General features: G+C 34.9%; 1 protein-coding gene across 1 annotated transcript in view; it reads left to right on the top strand.

Annotated features, from left to right (window-relative positions):
* SFMBT2 (Scm like with four mbt domains 2) overlaps nucleotides 1-20,311 on the top strand; it is a 301,913-nt gene that overhangs the window by 39,238 nt on the left and 242,364 nt on the right. The window contains exons 2-3 of the mRNA XM_051962302.1: nucleotides 8,988-9,140; nucleotides 18,082-18,176. Coding sequence (XP_051818262.1) covers nucleotides 9,038-9,140; nucleotides 18,082-18,176 — 198 coding nt within the window. The 5' untranslated portion in view covers nucleotides 8,988-9,037. The remainder of the gene's footprint in view (nucleotides 1-8,987; nucleotides 9,141-18,081; nucleotides 18,177-20,311) is intronic.

Consider the following 20,311-nt stretch of genomic DNA (forward strand, 5'->3'; position numbering starts at 1 on the left):
GGTTCATTTTTTTTTTTTTTTTTAATAAGAGGTATTAGTGTAAGCATCTCTAATTTTTTTTTTTGGGGGGGGAGGGGAGATGGCATCTCTGACTTCTCAGACTTTTCACCGCTCTTCCCCTTTGACCAGGAACCCCAAAGCAAGAGCTCCCCCTCCTACAAGTGCTTTTGCACTCTCTGTATGCTAGTTCCTTCTCTCCCAGGGCCACATCTCAGCAGCACAGCCCGGCCTGGCTGGGTTCTCTTCCCAGATTCAGAACCCCCCTGCACAAACAGTGCAGAAGGTGAAACTCTCTGTGGTTCCTGCTGAGGCTCCAGAGGTGTTTGCACTTCTGGTTAAAACCGTCCCTGGGTCTTCCAATCTCCTCGGATTGTATCCGGAGGACCCCTGTTCTCTCCCAAGTCTTCCAAGCCCTTGAGGCGCAAATCTGTTCTATTTATGGGGAAAATCAGGAGAGCTTGAAATTTACCCACCTATTCTGGCTATCTTCACTTTTCCAAATTTATGTGTTCCTTCTTTATCCCATTAATATCCCATTAATTACATGTCTTCTCTATCCTGTTTCCTTACCCTCTTCTTTACAAATGTAAAGGATTTTATTTCTTTCTAAATGTACTTAGTTTCTTTATTTCTTTCTTTCTTTTTTTTTTTTTCAACACATATCTAATGTGAGTAGGGTTCCCTCTAAACATCCCTCTCTTCTCTCCCCCTCCTTTACCTCTTATTCTTAATTTTTAAAATAAGTTTAATTAAACCACTAAGGAAGTTGTATTTTTCTATGGTATTTTTATTGCTACCCATGAGTTCTGCTGGAAAGTAATGACTTACAGTTAAATTAATGCCTTAAATAAACAAAACAAGTCAAAATATCTCACATTAATTTTTCTGCACTGATTTGTGCATCCGAACCATCATCAAGAAATAATAAAATGTTCAGCTCTTTTTAGTGTCATGTCTGCCACTTATATTTAGTAGATTTATTATTAGTTAAATTTATGGAAACTTTCCTGTTCTTGGCATTTTATTTTTTCCAGTGAAAATTTTTTATTAGTTTTTTTTCTTTTTCTTTTCTTTTTGACAGTGGTGAATATTTTGTTTTTTCCTTTAGTGGATAGTTGAAAAAATATTCTAGACACGGCTGATTATTTTTAAGAGAACTTTAAAAAGATTGTCATAAAATTCCATTGTTCAGTAAGATTTCATATGAATCACCTTGTTGTCCATATCAGGTTCAGTATTTTTTTTCCTCAAGGTTTTCACCTCATCACTGATAGGAATAGCTGACAAGAAATTCTAGAATTTATGACTGATAAATAAGTATGTTTAAAGCTCTTAATTATTCACTCTTGATTATCCATACTAAAACCAGAATGCATAATGACAGATAATCCCCCAATGTTATATTTGTAATTCTTGATTTTTCCCTGTCTCTCACCCCCATGCCCTTTCTCTTTTCCTCAGCAGATTTACTTTTTCAATTTTGTTTTTCTTAGGTAAATATTAAAATTGATTTATATTCCCTAAGAACACTGAAAGCAATAGCAGGAAAGTCTCTCAATGTGGAGAGACTTGGAGGCAGACAACCCAATTTTCCTCATTTTTTACATATGGAGAAACTGAGATTCAAAGATATTAGATAACTTTCCCACCATCCCATAGATAGTAATTAGCAAATTAGGAAGTAAATTCATGATATCCCATTTGATTGACGGTTGAGGGATGGAGATTGGAGGGAAGGCAAATTTTCACTAGCAGTGGAAAATACTGAAGATTACAAAAGTTTTGAGAAAATAATGATAGAGATAGAGCTTATACTGCACATTTCATTAGGGTGTGCAACTAGGAATTTTAAAGGCAAATATTTATTGAATTTTCAGTCATAACAGGTTTTATTTTTATTTATTCAACAAAAGAAACTAAAACAATTTAAAAATTAACAAGTAAACTACTTAAAAATGCAAACTTAGCAAAGGGCACTTTTAATCAAACCTTTCTCCTTCTGTAAGATACAGGATGACCTTTTAAACCTGATCTTGCTTAAAAAATTCATCTTTCCAAATAGGTCTCACATCTATCTATCATCTATCTTTCTATCTATATGTAAATATATAGATATATATTTAGATATAGCTTTATAGATATATGCTCATATATATAGCTAGATGTATATATATATATATATATATATATATATATAGAGAGAGAGAGAGAGAGAGAGAGAGAGAGAGAGAGAGAGAGAGAGGTTTTTCCTTCTTTATCTCATTCCCATTAATCTGCATACCCTTCACTACCCCCCATATCCTGTTCCCTTACCCTCTTTACAAATGTCAAAGACTTTTATGTCTCTCTAAATGTACATATTCTTTTTTAGGGTTTCCTCTGAACATCCTACATTTGGCTATAAAGGTCCAACAGCCTTTTGCCATTTGAGGTCTGGTGGTCAGAGGCACACTTTTTTGCCTTCCTTTTACTTATTATCAATCATAGGCCTGGGGAACGGGCTCTACAGGCTTAGGTATGGAAAACAAAATTGCCAGAGAATTCAAAGGAAAAAAATGTACCACCTGACCCGGCTACAGTGGGATAGAATTCTTTGGGCAGAAGGAGGTTTCCCAGAAGCCAACTTCTGTTGAAAAAGAATTGGACTCTTTTCAGCAAAAACATATTTGGACTATTCAAGATTCCACAAAGAAGAGAGTCTGTAAAAGGGTCATGATGAGGTCCTGGACTGAGCCAGAACCTTACGGTACCAGCTGTGGAGGAAGGAAGCAAGGAGTGGTGATGGAAGAAATTGGTGTGGATGCTGCAAGGGGTTGACATTCACATTTGGCAAAGAGCAGCTAGACAGCATCGTGGATAATTGGTGTTAGATTTGGAATTTCACATCCTAACTCAAACGCTAGCTGAGTGTTCTTAGCAAAGCCAGACCTTCCTGTACCTCAGTTGTCTCATCTGTAAGGGAAGGGGTTGGACTTTTTTTTTTTTTTTCATTTCTCAATTGATTTTATTTTATTATTATTTTTTAAAATAACTTTTTATTGACAGAACCCATGCCAGGGTAAATTTTTTACATTATCCCTTGCACTCCCTTCTGTTTCGATTTTTCCCCTCCCTCCCTCCACCCCCTCCCCCAGATGGCAAGCAGTCCTTTACATGTTAAATAGGTTATACAGTATATCCTAGATAAAATATATGTGTGCAGAACCGAACAGTTTTCTTGTTGCACAGGGAGAATTGGATTCAGAAGGTAAAAATAACCTGGGAAGAAAAACAAAAATACAAGCAGTTTATATTCATTTCCCAGTGTTCTTTCTTTGGGTGTAGCTGCTTCTGTCCATCTTTGATCAATTGAAACTGAATGAGCTCTCTTTATTGAAGAGATCCACTTCCATCAGAATACATCCTCATACAATATTGTTGTTGAGGTATATAATGATCTCCTGGTTCTGCTCATTTCACTCAGCATCAGTTCATGTAAGTCTCGCCAGGCCTCTCTGTATTCATCCTGCTGGTCATTCCTTACAGAACAATAATATTCCATATACCACAATTTACCCAGCCATTCTCCAATTGATGGGCATCCATTCATTTTCCAATTTCTAGCCACTACAAACAAGGCTGGGGAAGGGGTTGGACTTGATGGGCTTTTAAGAAGTCTTGTTCTAGTTGATAATCCTGTTTTGGAATATTACATTGATTCACATGTCTTTGTGAAGCACAAGGCAAGATGTGGTTTTTAAGACTGCGGGATGCTTTGTGGGATGGATTTGTGTACTGGGGTCACCAGGAAGCTGTTTAGAGGAAAGTTTCCAATACTTTTTTTTTTTGGGGGGGGGTCAAGCAGTTGGGATTAAATGATTTGTATGGTCTTGAACAGCTAGTTAAGTGTTAAGTAAAATTTGAACTCAAGTTCTCCTGATTCCAAGGACTGGTGCTCTATCCACTGCATCATCTAGTTGCCTTTTTTTTTTTTTTTTTTTTTTTTTAAATTTCGCTTTTTATTTTCAAAACATGTGCATGTCTAGGGGAGGGAGAGGGGGGAAGAGGAGAAAATCTGAAACACAAGGCTATGCAAAGGTCAGTGTTGTCAAATTATCCTTGCATATGTTTTGAAAATAAAAAGCTTTATAAAAACAAAAACAAAAACATGTGCATGGATAAATTTTCAACATTGACCCTTGCAAAACCTTGCGTTCTGAATTTTCCTCCCCTACCCCCTACCCTCTCTCCTAGATGGCAAGTAATCTAATATATGTTGAATATGTTAAAAATATGTTAAATTCAATATATATAAAATGTTGGAAATACCTTTTTAAAGGACAAACTAAAGTAGCCTTTAAGGAGGGGGTGGTATTACATAGTTCCCACATCATGGAGAAATCCCTTATGAAGATGTAAAGACATTTTTATCTATTTTGGAAACTTTAGCGGAAGTTCCCTTGTATTCCTTCCCAAGAAGAATTAATTTCAGGACTTTCTGTTTTGGGGCAATGGGACAGGTATATAATTATTATGAGTGGGCCTCTACTTCCTAAAAAGTTGTATGTTTTTTGATGAGCATAGTATAATAAACATTTATTAGATAAATGAATATAAGTGAGAGTTAGGTAAAATGAGTGCCAAAGATACCCTTAAAGGGAAAAAAATAAAGAGAAGACAAGATTATGTTGTGAATTCTTCTATATTGTAATCAATGGTGGACTTGATAAGTATTTCCTCAGTGCAAGGGAAGAAACACTGATTATTGTTTAGGGAAGCTGCATTGGAAATCAGAGATACTAATAGTCTCCATTTCCTTGAACGTGAAATAGACATAATGATATATGTATGGCCTATTTTACAGGGGGTTAGTTGGGTAAGTTCTTTGGAAACTGAAGCATCATATCATTATTATTTTTTCTTTTCCTTTTCTTCCATAATTTATTAAATAGTTCTCTCTTCCCACATTTTTATAGCAGCATCTTTTAAAGTATTCTCTGTTCCCTCCTTCCCTTCCTCTCCCCAATCCATATTATTACTCAGTTGTTTTCATTGCTGGGTCATGTCACTCATATAGAAAGCACGCTGGACAAATTTTCATGATGACAGCTTAGTAGAATTTTTAGGGGTGGTGGTAAGTCCCTGGTCTTCTTTGTACCTAAATACAACTTCTCTTTTCATTCTGAAGTATAGATCATATTGTAGTTCATCACTGTGATCTAGCTAATTGCTTATAAAGGTTAAGCACTGCCTTTTATATTGATTTATATCGTCAGCAGTACTTAGCACACACAATATGTTGTTCCTTGGGAAGTGGACACTCATTAAAATATCTCTTGATTGGTCAAGTCACAGTGACTTATCCAATAACCTTAGTGTTTTCCTCATACACCCTGTTATCCCAAGGATGTTAGTGAGGACTTATATGTAGTGTAGTGGACAGTACCACTGATGCTTAAATGTGAGGAAAATAGGAAATACTAGAGTAGGAAAACTTACAGAAAATAAATTTAAGGAAAATAGGAAATAGTAGAATAATATAGGGAATTAGAGTTTTAGTATTAATGACAGACCTTTTGTACTGGACATTTGATGTTAATGAAGGACTGTAGCATTTTTAAATTTAAGAAAATTTAAGAAAAATAGGAAATAATAGAAAAATAGTCTTGGGAAAGGAAGAAGGAAAAATTGGAACATAAGATTTTACAAAGGGCCTTTTTTATATGTATTTGGAAAAATAAAATGCTTTAATTAAAAAAAAGTCAAATTAAAAAAATTTAAAAAGAAAAAATAATATAAAAATATAGGAAATTAGAGTCTTGGTGTTAGTGGCAAGAATGAATGACCTTTTACTGGGGATACTTTTATGGCAATTGGGTACAGACTGACATCTGAGACCCCTTCCAACTCTGGGAGTTCTCAGGGAGGGTCCCAGGTTGTTCTCTCTTGCCTGGCGTAAAGATATCAGCGTGTTGACCAGTCTGCAGTTTTTAAAATAGATCTTCCCCAGTAGGGTGTTAACTTAGAACTTTAAATATATGTATATATGCTATATTAAAATGCTTTAGCTGATGTTTTACTTTAGCTAATGTTTTAATTTGGAACTTGTTCCCTAAAGGGGTTTTTTGGTGAAAGGTATGATTAACAAAACATCCACATATATATATGTAAATGGTAGGGGAATGCAATGGGGAGAATGTAATTTTGCCCCATCGGCATCTGAGTGATTCAGAGATTTAGGATTCCCAGAGTAAATATTTTCTGTTCCCAGTACTGTGGATATAAATGTCCTCTGTTAAACTCCATCTGTCCTTAAGGCAGTTTCCTTTTAATTAATGATATTTAGGAACTAATTGTTCAGGAATGTTGGGTTTTCTTGGCAAAGATAATGGGACAGTTTGCCATTTCCTTCTCCAGTTCATTTTTATAGATGAGGAAACTGAGGCAGACAGGGTCAAGTGACTTGTTGTGATTTAGAAATGGAGCTCATCAAGTGATTAATTTGTAATTGTACACTCAGAATTTTTTTTTATACTGCCTCTGGGATTGTGAATAAAGTGAGCTTATATTTTTGGGGCAGATGGTTCCTGTGATATTGCACGTTGTCAGTGTTAGACTACTTTGTGAAGGACAAGAACTGAATCTTTACATTGCTCAGTACTTTGTGGATAAAGTTTAGGGCTTGGAACCAGGAAGACTCATTTTCATGAGTTCCAAACTGGTCCCTGGAATCCCAAAATGAGGTCATGAGGAATCAGATGTGGCTGAAATGATTGGACAGCAAGCAAAAAATAGCATAATGCCATATACAGTACACATACAGTTTCTTATAATATGCTAATGTTTAGTGGCGATTTACATAAGTACTTTGGAAATTTTATTGTGCTGGTCATTGCTGTGTTCTATGTTTTTGACTCCCATTTTATTGATTTTTGCAATTTCCTGTCTTTTGCAGTAGTGGAAAGCTCAGGGAACATTAGAATAAAACATCGATATTATGACGAAAATAGCTTCTGTCCAAAACTCTGTTTCTCCTTTTCTCTGTGTAAAGAAAAATCATGTATACAACTACTTTTCTCTACGAACTTCTTAGTCATGAAATGACTTCCTAGTCATTTCTTGGTGAACCTTTGCTGTAATTAAAGAAAAACCAGTGTGACAAAGGGGAAAAGGCAATCAGTTGATAAACACTTGGTTTTAAATAAAACAGACCCATTCTCAGAGGGGCGATCAAGAGCAAATCACCTTCCATCTCTAGATGCCTCAGAAATAAGACATCATGATACTTGCAGCATTTACTACTTCACCAACTAATTGAGAAGATCAAATGATGAAAAAATAAATATATAGGGCTTTTGCAAACTATAAAATACTGTATAATTGTTAGCTATTAAAGGAAGAAAAAAAAAGTATTTTTTTGTTGTTGTTTTTGGTGGCTTCCCTAGCTTTACAGAGCTGACATTGAAACTGGCTATCTGTGAAATCAATTATGATTCTTCTTTTAAATTTTGGCTGAGTTAATAATAATTGTTGTTATAATGTATCCCCTCCCCTCCCCTGGGCTTACTCTCCCTCCCTCCTTTCCACTCTCTTACTGGCAAGTTAGGTTTCCAGAGGAAATCTTATCATTTTCTTCTAAATTCTAGGGATAACTCTGAGTGATTGGAGACTTGTAATAATGTTGGGTCCCCATTGGGTATACTCGCCAGTACTGGCTGCCCATTTGACAACAAATTGCTTTTATAAGATGATATTCACTGAGATGGTATAGCAAAAAAAGTATTTACAAGACAAACTGGTAAATCGAAAAGCGCACTGTTTCTGACAATCCCAGGTGGACATAAAGCACAAATTTTGTGTGGAGATGTGGGGCTGAAGAGTGTCTCTCCACTCTTGGCTTTGGAAGTGTTTTTTCCCCTTGGAGGAGTCCCCCCTGATTGTTCTCTGGCTCATCCAAACCTTCGTGAAGGGCCTGGTGTTTTGACAGATGGGCCGGGCAGAATTGTTTGGTGGTGAATGGGCTGGATCCCTTAATGGACTTGGTTGTTCCTGCTGCTATCAACTCTAGTTATCAGTGGGATCTCTCTGATAGCTATTTCCGACTCATGGTCACTTGGGCACTTGCATCTCAGGATGCTCATTCACAGGAAAGAATAAGCACAAAAGAATTAGACCATTGACCAAGTGGAGAGCAAGATAGTTAATCAGATAGCAAACCATTTATTAAGCTCAGTGTGGTAAGTGCTGGGGGTACAGAGAGGCAAAAGATAGATCGTGAGCTTCTAATTGGAGAGACATGATGCAGACAATTGTAAGGAGGTTGTGGGAGGAGAAGATGAATCTTTCTGAATCTGTGCTCAGTACCATTTGAGTTAACATCCCTTCTCATTCTCCAACCAACTAGAAAACGCCTTTTCACGTTGTATCTGCCCCTTGATCACTCTAGGCAGTCATGTGGTTGGGGAAAATATGTCCCATATACTTTAATATCAACCAGGGACAATAGATCAAGCCCTCAATGGTCAGCCCCTCCATTGCAACAATAGTAATAACTCACATTTCTATTTTGTTTTAAGGTTTGCAAGGGTCTTGACATATTGTCTCGTTGATCTGATAGCCACCTTTTGAGGTAGATGATACACATTTTACTGAGTGACTGGTTTGGGGGCTTCTAATAATCTTCCTGATTCCAAATGGGATACACTGTCTACCACACTGCCTTTAGCAGTGTTAATCACCTTTTGGTAAGATAATGCCAGTCAATTCCAAGAGCAGATGAAGTAATGATGAACTTGACTTTGCTCTGTTTTGATTTAATGAAATGACCCCAGGATTCCTGATGCCTTCATTAGTCAGAATCCTTTACATTTTAATAGTCGTAATAAAAATACAGAAGGACATAATTGCCTCTTCTAGAGAAATAGGAAATATAGTGACTTGATGAACATGTCCTAAAATGTGACTGTTGTTCTGAATGTTGTTTTTTTTTTATTTTTATTTTTTATTAGGAACCTTTTCCTACAGGATGAAATAGGAAGCGGAAGATAGTTTTCCTTGAATGGAGAGCAGTGTGTCCTTGGTTTCCAACATGCAAGAGACTTCACATTTGTCATTGGAGAAATGTAACAGTCCAGCCAATGGTAACAATGAGTATGATTCAGGTGAGTTCATTTATTCATTTTAATCTTCGAGTTACAAAATCATTGTGTCTTGTCTGTCCATTCATTTGTTTGTTCATTCATTTCTTTGTTCATTCATTCATTCATTTACCTATCCATTTATTTACATATTTAATTATCTATCTTTATTTAGTTTGTTTTGTTTTTGGCAGAATGGGAGGAAGGTAATTTTAGTTTCATATGCCTCAGTTGAGCAATCTTTTTCAAACCATATATTGCACATTTTGGATGCTTTACTTTCATGTTTCTTAAAGTATGTCTTTAGAATTTTGCAAGCTGACATTAAAAATTAGTGACATGACCACTCCCAGATCCAAGAATACCTAACATGAAAAATTTATTTACTAATTTATAAGAAATTTAAAAGTTGAAAAATTTTCAATGAATCCCCTTTCCTTGTTCTTCCTCTCCTTTACCTTCTATGTAATGTAAGAAGAAAAAGTCTTCAATTGAATTGTAACATTTTTCATATTAATGATAAATTGTATAGAGCTGAGGGAACAGTTTTAGGAAGACTAAAGTCGAGAATGAACTGAGGTTTTTTTTTAGGACAACCAAAAGCACCTATTTTTAAAGGTATGTTCAGAGCAAATAGAATTTCCAGAGAGCTGGGTTTACTGTTAAGAATGGATTGGTATATTAAGATAGCAGAGAGAAAATAGACAATTATCTAATTTCTATTTTGGTTTTGTCTTCATGAAGATTATTTAGAGGGGAAATTTAAGCCCAGGCTAGGTGATGAGATAGTAATAGAACACCTGACTATTTGTGAGTAAAAGTGTGTTGGTTCAGACAAATTATATCTCAGAATTTCTGAATGAACTTGTAGATGAGCCCACTGAATTGCTGCCAGTATTCTTTTTCTGTGTAACTGTGGAGAATTGAGGATTCAGAAGGATGGAAACAGGTACATATTGTCCTGATTTTTAAAAAGGTGGGTTCTGGACAACAGAATGATACAGTATTGAAAGCATAAGCTATTAATTTGAATCCTGATTGTCACCCTGGAGTCCAATTTTCGCCTTTGTACAATGAGGCAGATGCATTGCTGATAATTGGACAACATAACCCTCATGGTCATTTCCAGTTTTGCTATGAAAATTATAGATTATAATCTTGTCATTATCCCTAGAAAAATTTGGAAGAGAAATGAATGGCTTGTAGACACTTGGGGATCATTAGGCTCCAACAAGGGTTTATTCACCAAGAACAAGTAACTTCACTCCTTTTTTTGATGAAATCTTTATATTGTTGGATTAAGGAAATGCTTTGAGAAAGTTATATATGGATTTCAGCAAGACATGTGACAAGATTCTTTTATGAAATTCTTATGGACAAGATGAAGAGACTATGTGAAAGGCAAATAGCCCAGGAAATGAGGTTTCTGAATGAGTGTTGATTAAATGGATCAATGTCAACTTACAGGGAAGTCTAATGATATGTTTTAGGGCTTTGTCTTGGATGGATCCTGCTGAACAGATTTGTCAGTGACATAGATAAAGACAAAGGATTATCAAATTTTCACAAAAGACAAAAAAGATAAAAGGGACAGCTAATATGATTCAGGATTCAAAAGGACTGTGGCTGATTAAAATAAAGGTCTGAAACAACCTCTGAAGTAAGTCCATTTTGGAACCAGCTAATGATTTGTCCAGCATATTGTTAAATTTTCAGTGTAACAATTTATACCAGGGATATATACAAAGGAGCTTGCTTCTTTATTGTTTTGTTGACTTTCTAGATGAGTAAGAAAGTGATAAATAAAAGTGTTAATAATACTGATAAAATTTATCGTGGCACCTTTTTTTTTTTTTTTTTTTTTTTTTTTTTTGAGCTGATTGTTAAATATTTATCAGCTGAGAGTTAACATTTACCCATGCTGTGGAGTTGTTGAAGTGAGAAAATCCAAGTGAAGATTGATTCCTTTCTAGAAATCTCTATAAGAATTCCTTTTAGACTTAAACTTTAGGTATGACAAAAGTTGAATATCTCATTAGTGTTTTGTTTTGTTTTTTTAAACACTCTCTAGTTTTAGGCAAAGCTCCAATTATAGGAAGCTTTCTTGAATTCCTCTAAGCTTCCCACTCCTATGCAGTAAATAGAAGGCTGGGCCTGGAGTCAGAAAGAACTGAATTTAATACAGCCCAGATACTTACTAATTGTGTGACCCTGGGCAATAATTTAACCTATTTGCTGCAATTTCCTCATCTATAAAATGAATAATAATAACATTTTCCTGTTAGTTGTTGTGGGGCAGTCAGATAGTGCAGAGGTAGGCTGCAGGAGATGGAGGAGGAAGACTCCTCTTCCGGAGTTCAAATCCTGGACAAGTCATATAACCCTGTTTGCCTCAGTTTCTCCATCAGTAAAATGAGCTGGAGAAGGAAATGACAAACTACTCCAGTGTCTTTGCCAAGAAAATTCCAAATGGAATCATAAAGAGTGGAACATGATTTAAAAAAAATAATAATAGTTGTGAGGACCAAATGAGATAATGATTATAAAGTGCTTAGCACAGTGTCTGGCACATAGTAAACATTCTACATGTGCTAATTATTAACATTATTATTATTATTAATTATTTTTCTGGTTTACTTCTCCAGTAAATGAGAGGTCTTTATTTTTATTTTTTATTTTTTTTTTATAACTTTTTATTGACAGAGCCCATGCTTGGGTAATTTTTTACAACATTATCCCTTGCACTCACTTCTGTTCCGATTTTTCTCCTCCCTCCCTCCACCCCCTGCCCCAGACGGCAAGCAGTCCTATACATGTTAAATATGTCACAGTATATCCTAGATACAATATATGTGTGCAGAACCAAACAGTTTTCTTGTTGCACAGGGAGAATTGGATTCAGAAGGTATAAATAACCCGGGAAGAAAAACAAAAATGCAAGCAGTTTATATTCATTTCCCAGTGTTCTTTCTTTGGGTGTAGCTGCTTCTGTCCATCCTTAATCAATTGAAACTGAGTTAGATCTTCTCTTTGTCAAAGAAATCCACTTCCTTCAGAATACATCCTTATACAGTATCATTGTTGAGGTATATAATGATCTCCTAGTTCTGCTCATTTCACTTAGCACCAGTAAATGTGAGGGGTCTTTAAAGACAGGTAGTTTTCATTTTGGCTTTTCTCTCATGCACTTAGTAGGCGCTAAATAAGTTTACCGGAATGAGGTGAATTTTTTCTGGTGTATTTTCCAGTTTTTCTTAAGTATTTCTTTTTCTTTTTCAGTGTTTGCTGAGTGTAATGGTTTTCAGCTCTTAGCTTTTGGCTTTGACCATATCTTGCTTCGTGTATTGTCCCGAAACTATCCTCTTGGGGCTGGGATCCAAGAAGTTTTCTAAAATCTTTAGAAGCCAGCTAAGCATTGGATTTTCACTTCTATGAAACCTTAACTGTTTCCTTCTGCCTAAAGTACTTTCTTCTGTTTGTTAATGATGCTATCATGTTAGAAATATTATACCTCTTCTACTTGAAGTCAGCCTCCTGTTCAAAGAAAGTCTGTTCTGACATGGTTTATGGTTCAGGTCATGGTTCTGTTGGCAATTTTTTCCCCCTCTCTGGTTATTCTTGGTGTATTGCTTTGAAAACATGGATATAATATGATATAATATAGGCTTTAAGGTTTGTAAATGTGCTTTATCTTATTTCATCCTCACAAAAACCCAGGGAAATAGGGGCTGTTATTTTTATTTTACAGAGAAGTAAACTGAGGCTGAGAGTAATTGAATGACATCTGTAGGGGATCTTGTGAAAAAATAAAGTTTTCCTGACTCTCAAGTGCAGTGGTCCATCCACTATGACACCGTATCCTCATAATTTATGCTGTATCTAATATTCTAAGGATACGGATCCTTGATTCTTTCTTGGGAGTATTTCCTATTGTTCTGCATTCACAGTTGCATCAGGGGAACTTTTAGTGGCTTTTCCAACAAAAAAAGAGACTTTGTGAAAGTAAAAATAGGTGTTAGAATAAGCTACTGGGAGGAGGACCAAAACCAGTCAGACTTAGTGAGATATATCCTCCCTCAATTAAATCCGACTCACTCACATGTCACCTCCTTGATGTCTCAGTCCTTCTTGAGAATATTCAAATACACTATCACAAAAAGCATTAAAGTTTGACATTTGTTAATAAAAAAGAATCCCTTTCAATTCAGAAGCCAGCTTTAGAAAGCTTGTTCATTATTTAATAGGATTCTTTAATAAATGAATGCTGTCCAGATGTCAATTAGAGCCTGTCGGATGGTCTATATGGAATACAACAAACCAATATTGTGCATCCGAGTACAGCTGTTTTAAGCAAACATTTAGCTAGGTTTAAATGATCCCAAACTTCTGATGCATCTTTTTTTGGGGGATAACTCATTTCTAGCTTTTCTTCTTTCTTATCACATGATTTATTTCCTGCAATCTCTAAGCGAATATAGTCCTTTTCAAACAAAATCTTGGGAAGAAGATCTGTCCTCGTGTCTTTCTCCCGTGTGTATCTCTCTGCCTGTTGCTGGTCATATAACTGCTGTGATTCCTGACAGTGCTGGTTTTTCTGAAGCAGAACTTCAAGTTAAAACAATGGACTTGGAGTCTCATTAACAAGCTCTTTTCCTCTCCTGTCCTGGTCTCTTTTCCTTAAGAAAGCTCAAATAATAGTGAGGATCAATAACTGACACCCACGTCCTGTAAATGAAATAGGCACAACATAAAATTACTCCTCATCCTGTGAACACAAGTGACGTGCTTGGAATGAGTACAAATAGATGAGGTAGTCTAGGAACTGAAGCCCTCTCCAGCAGACAAAATTGACAGCATTATTACAAGAAGCACAAAGAAGGAAATATACCAAAGTACAATTTCTGGGAATTCTCAGCTCCTTCAATTTCTATGTGATAAAAGCAAGCAAAACAATATTCTGACACAGTGATAAATGGATTTCTTGACATTATTTTTATAGACACAATAAATGTAATTTCCTGATGAAGTCTGTAGATAAAACGTTGATGTAAATTCAGACTGGGGGAGTGTAGGATGAATAAGGGACCTGTCTTTTTTTTTTTTTTTTTTTTTTCCTTCTTCAGTGATGAGAACATATCAACCATTGTATTTATTGGATTTTTTCTATTTGAGAAAGAAGAAATCAAGACTCTTAGGGAAAATCTACATCTTTTAACTGAACCCTTTATTCATTTTGGGATTTAATATGGTACTGAATTGATTCATTGCCTGTTTTGTGAAATGATTCAAATAGGGCTCAACAGTGTTCTTTCTTCCCCAGTCTACCCTAATTTAATTTTATGACTTACAAAAGTGGCCTTTGTTAGAATTTTCCCAGGAATCTCAGCCGACTTCCTAAAACTGTGACAGGTGCCTCAAGGACCATTGCAGATGATTTTATCCATTTGGAGAATCCTACTCAACATGCTCATCAGGAAGAGAAGTCTCAGTTTTTTCCCTCAAAGTCTTAGGTTTATCTGATCTACAGAGATGTTCAAAGGTTATCTCCTCCCAGGAGATGGCTAAATCTTTTTTGTGCTATACTAAAACGTGACCGGTTAACACTTAGTAAGTTTTCAAAAAAAGTGGGAAAAAAAAATAAAAGCAGTGACATTGTCTAAGAAACACTCCAGATAAGAAACCATTTGCATTACCTAATTTCAGATACTTTATTTATTTATTTTTTAATCCCCAGGCTCATACTTAGCATTTCATTTGATGCCATTCTGAAAGCTTTCCAAAGATCAGGAGCTGATCACCATTTCTTTCTCGGTATTTACTGTTCTTTCTTTTTAAGGTTATACAGATTAAATTCCCATTGACAGCTTGAGGGCTGAAGTCTAATCAAATGAAATAATACTCATTAATATAAAAAAGTATAGATGGATAAACATGTTATTTATTTTTTACCCCTGCCCATTAATTCCTATTCCCTTAACTCAGGAATATGTTGTAGTTTTAAAATTAACCTTGACGTGAGGCGGTATAGTATAGGAGATAGGGCACTGATCTTGGGAATCCAGAATCTCACCTGAGACACTTAAGTAGCTGTGTGACTCTGGGCAAATTATCTGACCTGAATTATCTGACCTGTGTCTACCTCATATTTCTCATATGTATAAGGTTAGGGAAGGGGTTTAGACCCTCAAGGTCCCTTCTTGTCTTCTGTCTATGATCTTATAATGCTAGAAGTATCTTTATTTGACAATAAAATACATTTAAACTTTTTTTTTTCTTCTTCCCCTTTGTGAAAACACTTGTATCCCAAATTCTTTTGGGAAGGTGGAAGTGGATATCTTTTTTATATTAATAATTTAATAATCTGATCACTCAAATAGCTCTTTCAAATCAAGAAACTTTACAGTGATTATTATTGATTAATGTCCTGGTTCTTCTTTAAAATTGAGAAGCTATGGACTTTTCTTAATGTGACTTTTGATGAATTTTCATTGTATTTACTTTTCTTAATGTGACTTTTGATGAATTTTCATTGTATTAATAGGAATGCTTGGTAGATAATAGGCACTTACTAAATATTTATTGATTTGTCTAGGGGAAGAGACTGTCATAATTTCCTTGATAAAATATTTGAGTTTAAGAAATTTATAGATCATCTCCAAAATTTTATTCTGAATTTATGTGGTCTTATGTTGGATATATTTTGTACTCTTTATTTTAGAATTTCTTGATGATGAATCTTTATAGAATCTATTGGTCTCATCAGGAAGTAGTATATTGAGCACAAATTTTAAAATGTGAGAAAGATCAAGTTTGTACACTTCTGGTCAGTTATTGTAACATGGTCAACAAATCAAGACTTAATTTTAGAAAAGTAGGTCAATGGAGTACAGTAGACATACTATTTACAACAGCAAATAAATATGATAACCTTATAGTTGGTAAGTGTAAAGATTTAAGATTTTGTGATAAGAATTTGTTATTTGGTAAAGATTGTTGGGAAAACTGGAAAGCAGTATGGCAGAAACTGGGCACGTACCAATATCTTATGCTATTTACCAGGATAAGGTCAAAATGACATGACCTAGAGATAAAGAGAGCTATTATATGAAAATTAACAGGACATGGAACATATTATATCAGACATGGATAGGTGAACACTATGAATAAACAAGAAACAGTCAACTTAGGTGTAAAAGGGATAATTTTAATTACATTAAAATTAACAAGTTTTTGTGTAAATAGAACATCCACAAAATCAGAAGAAAAGTAGTAAATGTGGAGGGGGGCGATTTTGTAGACAGTTTTTTCAGAGGCTTTTTAAAAGGATCCTTTAGATCCAGGGTTGAAAGAGATCCTCTTCAGGGACCATTTAATCCAACCCCTTTATTTTGCTGATCAGGAGGGCCAACGGAGATTAAATGATTCTTCTCCCCCCCCCCCCAAAAAAAAAAAAAACAACAATCTTACAGGAAGTATATTAGTTAGAATCATAGAACTAAAAGTAATATCAGATTCCATCTTATCCAACCCTCTCATTTGAATGGATAAGGTTATTGAGGCCCCAGGAGATTGAATGATTTAGCTTGAGTCTCAAAGAAGTAGTCTATGTCAGATGTAGGCTTTGAGCCCAAATCCTAAGAATCAGTGCTCTTCTGTTGTTTTATTCCTTTAAAACAGTTGAGAGTGATCTTGGTTACCTTTTGCCTATTCCCTTTGATTGACATTTGGATATTTTTCAAATTAGTAGGTACCAGGAGGCTTAAATTCTCACTTTCTGCTGCTGTACCTGTATGAAGACAGTAGTACTTATCAAGCTGAATGAACATGAAAATGATTTGGAAAAACATTTTATGTTTGTTGCAAGAAGATTATTAAGTTGTCGTATGTGTTTAATCACATTTAAGGCCCTACTATGTGCCGGGGTATTAGAGATACAAAAAAAAAGTTACTAACAATCTCCCAAAATAAACAAATCCAAATAATTCTTACTTTCAAGGAATTTACATGCTAATAGGGAGACAACATACATGTGTGTTGCAGTCTATCATGAGTTGAGAAGATTCCTGGAAAGGAAAGAATTCTAGATATGTGACAAGTAATTTCTCAATAAATTTTGTAGGTAGATTTTAGAGTAAGTTTGCCATTAACAGTGATGACATAAGATCAAAATTCTGTCAAGGATGAAAAGTTACAATAGATGGTGTCAAGCTTAGCGCCACATTATGTATTTGTGTTTTTTGTATCATGTTATGGGTTAGGTAACTCAGCTTCATTAGAGTGGAGGATCATTTGAATCGGGGACTTTTTTTCTAGTGAGAATGTCATCATTGGTGTAGCATTAAGAATGGTGGAATCTGTAATCTTGGTACAATTAATTGTCATCACCTTCCATTAACCAAATGACCATAATCTTTCTATTTTAGTTTCCTTGTCCATAAAATGAAGATTTTTTAATGACCTAAAGAAAGCTGATTTTATTTTACAAAACTTTTCAAAGAGCCCAATGTAGTGCCAAGCACATAAAATTCAGTGAATACATAAAGTAAGAGGAGCGAATAAAAAAGTCAGAATTGCTTCATTGGTTCCTACTACATTCAGTAACTTTCCAAATCAGTGCACTGAAGCTCAGCAAAGATGTCAGTGAGATGCTGAAATACTCTGGAGCAACTTGTTTTGTTTTTAGAAAGCTTATTAAAACCTTGACTCTAATAGGACCTCAAAGTGGAATTTCTTTATGGCTTCATTTTCCCAGCAGTCATCTTGATAACCAGCAAACCAAAGCCATGTGCAGAATCCAACAAAATCCCTCTAAGCTAGTGCATCAGTTTTTTTTGCATTAAAGAGTTTTCTAGTCTGCCTGAATTGCTTTTCTCCCTTTACATATTTCACCATGGGATTAATATTTTTATGTTTTTAGGGGTGTTTTATTTTGGTTTAAGTATTATCTTGTCTTGTTTTTGAACAGATGAAGGTTCAAGCATGGAAGACCCTGACTTTAATTGGGGTGAATATTTGGAAGAAACAGGCGCAGTTGCTGCCCCTCATACATCTTTCAAACATGTATGTAAAAACCATCTTTTTTTTTTTTTTTCTTCTTTTCTTGATTTGCATTTAAATGGTTAAGGGTAAGTTCAGAAAGAGATGTTAAACAATGACCAAGAAGCAAAAAAAAAAAAAAAAACCAAAAAACTATTGAAGAGTAAAGAATGGAAGGAAACTTATTTTTTTGTTTTGTTTGTTTCAAGAAGTAGAGCTAACAAGGAAATGTGAGACATTTGGTTTTACCTGCAAAAGATCTATCACAGAAAGTTCTCTTGTCCTTAAAAGTAATATCTTCATTGCTATCAAGTAATATTGATTTAAACATAGCTGTATCTTCTCAGACCTCATAGTACCTAAGCACATATTTTAGCAGTGGTGGGCACTCACTCAGTAGATGTTGACTGACTGCAGGTGGTGATGTGCTGAGTATTGTGCAAAACAAATTAGACAGATGTTGTCCTTGCTCTCTGGGGGCACACAGCCTGAGGCAGGTGCCATTAATATGGACAAACAGAAAGTCTACAAACTCAGTGAATAGTTCTAGGGATGCTCTATTAAAACAACCAAGTAGACAGACTTAATCAGTTTGATTTTCTACAGTTACATATGTTTCTTTTATGTGAATATACAAAGCTTTGGGTTAGGGAAAAGATGATGATGAAGTCTTTTTAAAAAAATATATATTTTTTGATGTCTTTTATTTTTTACATCATAGTTATTTCTGAATACCTCTCCTGCAAATAAACATACCTTGTACACTGAGTAAGTATTAAGTAAAATTCTGCAGCTGAGGGGTCATTTTTTTGTTGCAAAATTCCAAATCGTTTTCTAGGCAAGTTGGACAGATGAATCCACAGCTGTACTAACAATGTATTAATTTGCCTATCTCTCTGAAGTTCTCAGAATATTAACTGTTTTTATCTTTTGTCAGTTTGTTAGGATATGAGGCAAAACCTCAGAGTTGTTTTGAATAGTATTTATTTTATTGTTACTAATATGAAGTCTTTAAAAATATGGTTATTGATAGTTTGCAATTCTTTTGAAAACTGTTCACATTCTTTGACTACTCATTTGTTGGGAGAGGTTTGAAATAAAGCCTGTGTATTGGATTTTAAGAGTTTTATATGGTTCATTTTAAATAACAGGATTTATTGGTTTTTCCAATTAATGGGGGAAAGATAGTTGAGTGGTTTGGCTATGCAAAAGGTCAGATGATGACTTTGAAATGAAAAGCTTTATTTTCTTGAGTTACTCTTTCCTGTTATCTTTTATATTTTTATGTTCTTGGGCCTATTCCTTCCATCAGGGTGTTTACTTTTAATCTGAATATACTTATTAATATTTTTGAACTTAGGATGTAGTTGTTAAGTTTAAGCATAGTGGCTAAGGTCCAGCAGTTAAAGCAGAAGATTCTTGTGTGGTTAGAAGTACTTAGTTATAAGTCATTGTAAATTGGCTCAGACTCATAGAAAACAGTTCTTATCATTAATATTGCTTCTCCACAGAGTACAGATGACATGTTCAGCACTGGACAAGGTTCCAAAGAAAGCACAATCCTTTTCTTAATTGGATTATAACTAAAATAAGGAAATTGTATTTAACAGCAAAAATTTAAGGATATGTGTTTTTAAGTACTATAAATATTACTTTATAAGAAGTAGGAATTTGTCTGAGAAACATAGTCCTTTTAAAGCAACTTTCTCAACTGTTCAGGGCATAACTTGATCTGAGCATCATATAACAAAATTAGGATACTGCTTTTAATGCTTGTGCTAGATTATCAAGCTTGGCAGCTCCTTTGGAATAGGGATGTTCCTCTGTGAGTGCAGAGCTCCCCTTATTCAAGTTCTTTTTATTTCCATCTTATCTAATGTGAAGGATTCTTTTATAAAACTCTTCCTTCAAGGGATGGCTCTTTACAGCTTAATAATGACTAGCAGCTCAGGAAACCTCAGAACTTTAAAAATTAAGCATAGCCTGATAATGCTAAAAGAGCTAAGTCTCAAAACTGCTTTTATTAGAAATTTTTTCATACCTGCACGTAGAAAAAAAGAAACAAGCATTTTTTATATACCTACCATTTTTATATATCAAGGTGCATACATGCACCTTGACAAATAATTTGAATCCTATAACAATCCAAAGAGAGATAG

The sequence above is a fragment of the Antechinus flavipes genome, chromosome 5 (assembly GCF_016432865.1).
Source record: "Antechinus flavipes isolate AdamAnt ecotype Samford, QLD, Australia chromosome 5, AdamAnt_v2, whole genome shotgun sequence".
Classification (NCBI taxonomy): Eukaryota; Metazoa; Chordata; class Mammalia; order Dasyuromorphia; family Dasyuridae; genus Antechinus; species Antechinus flavipes.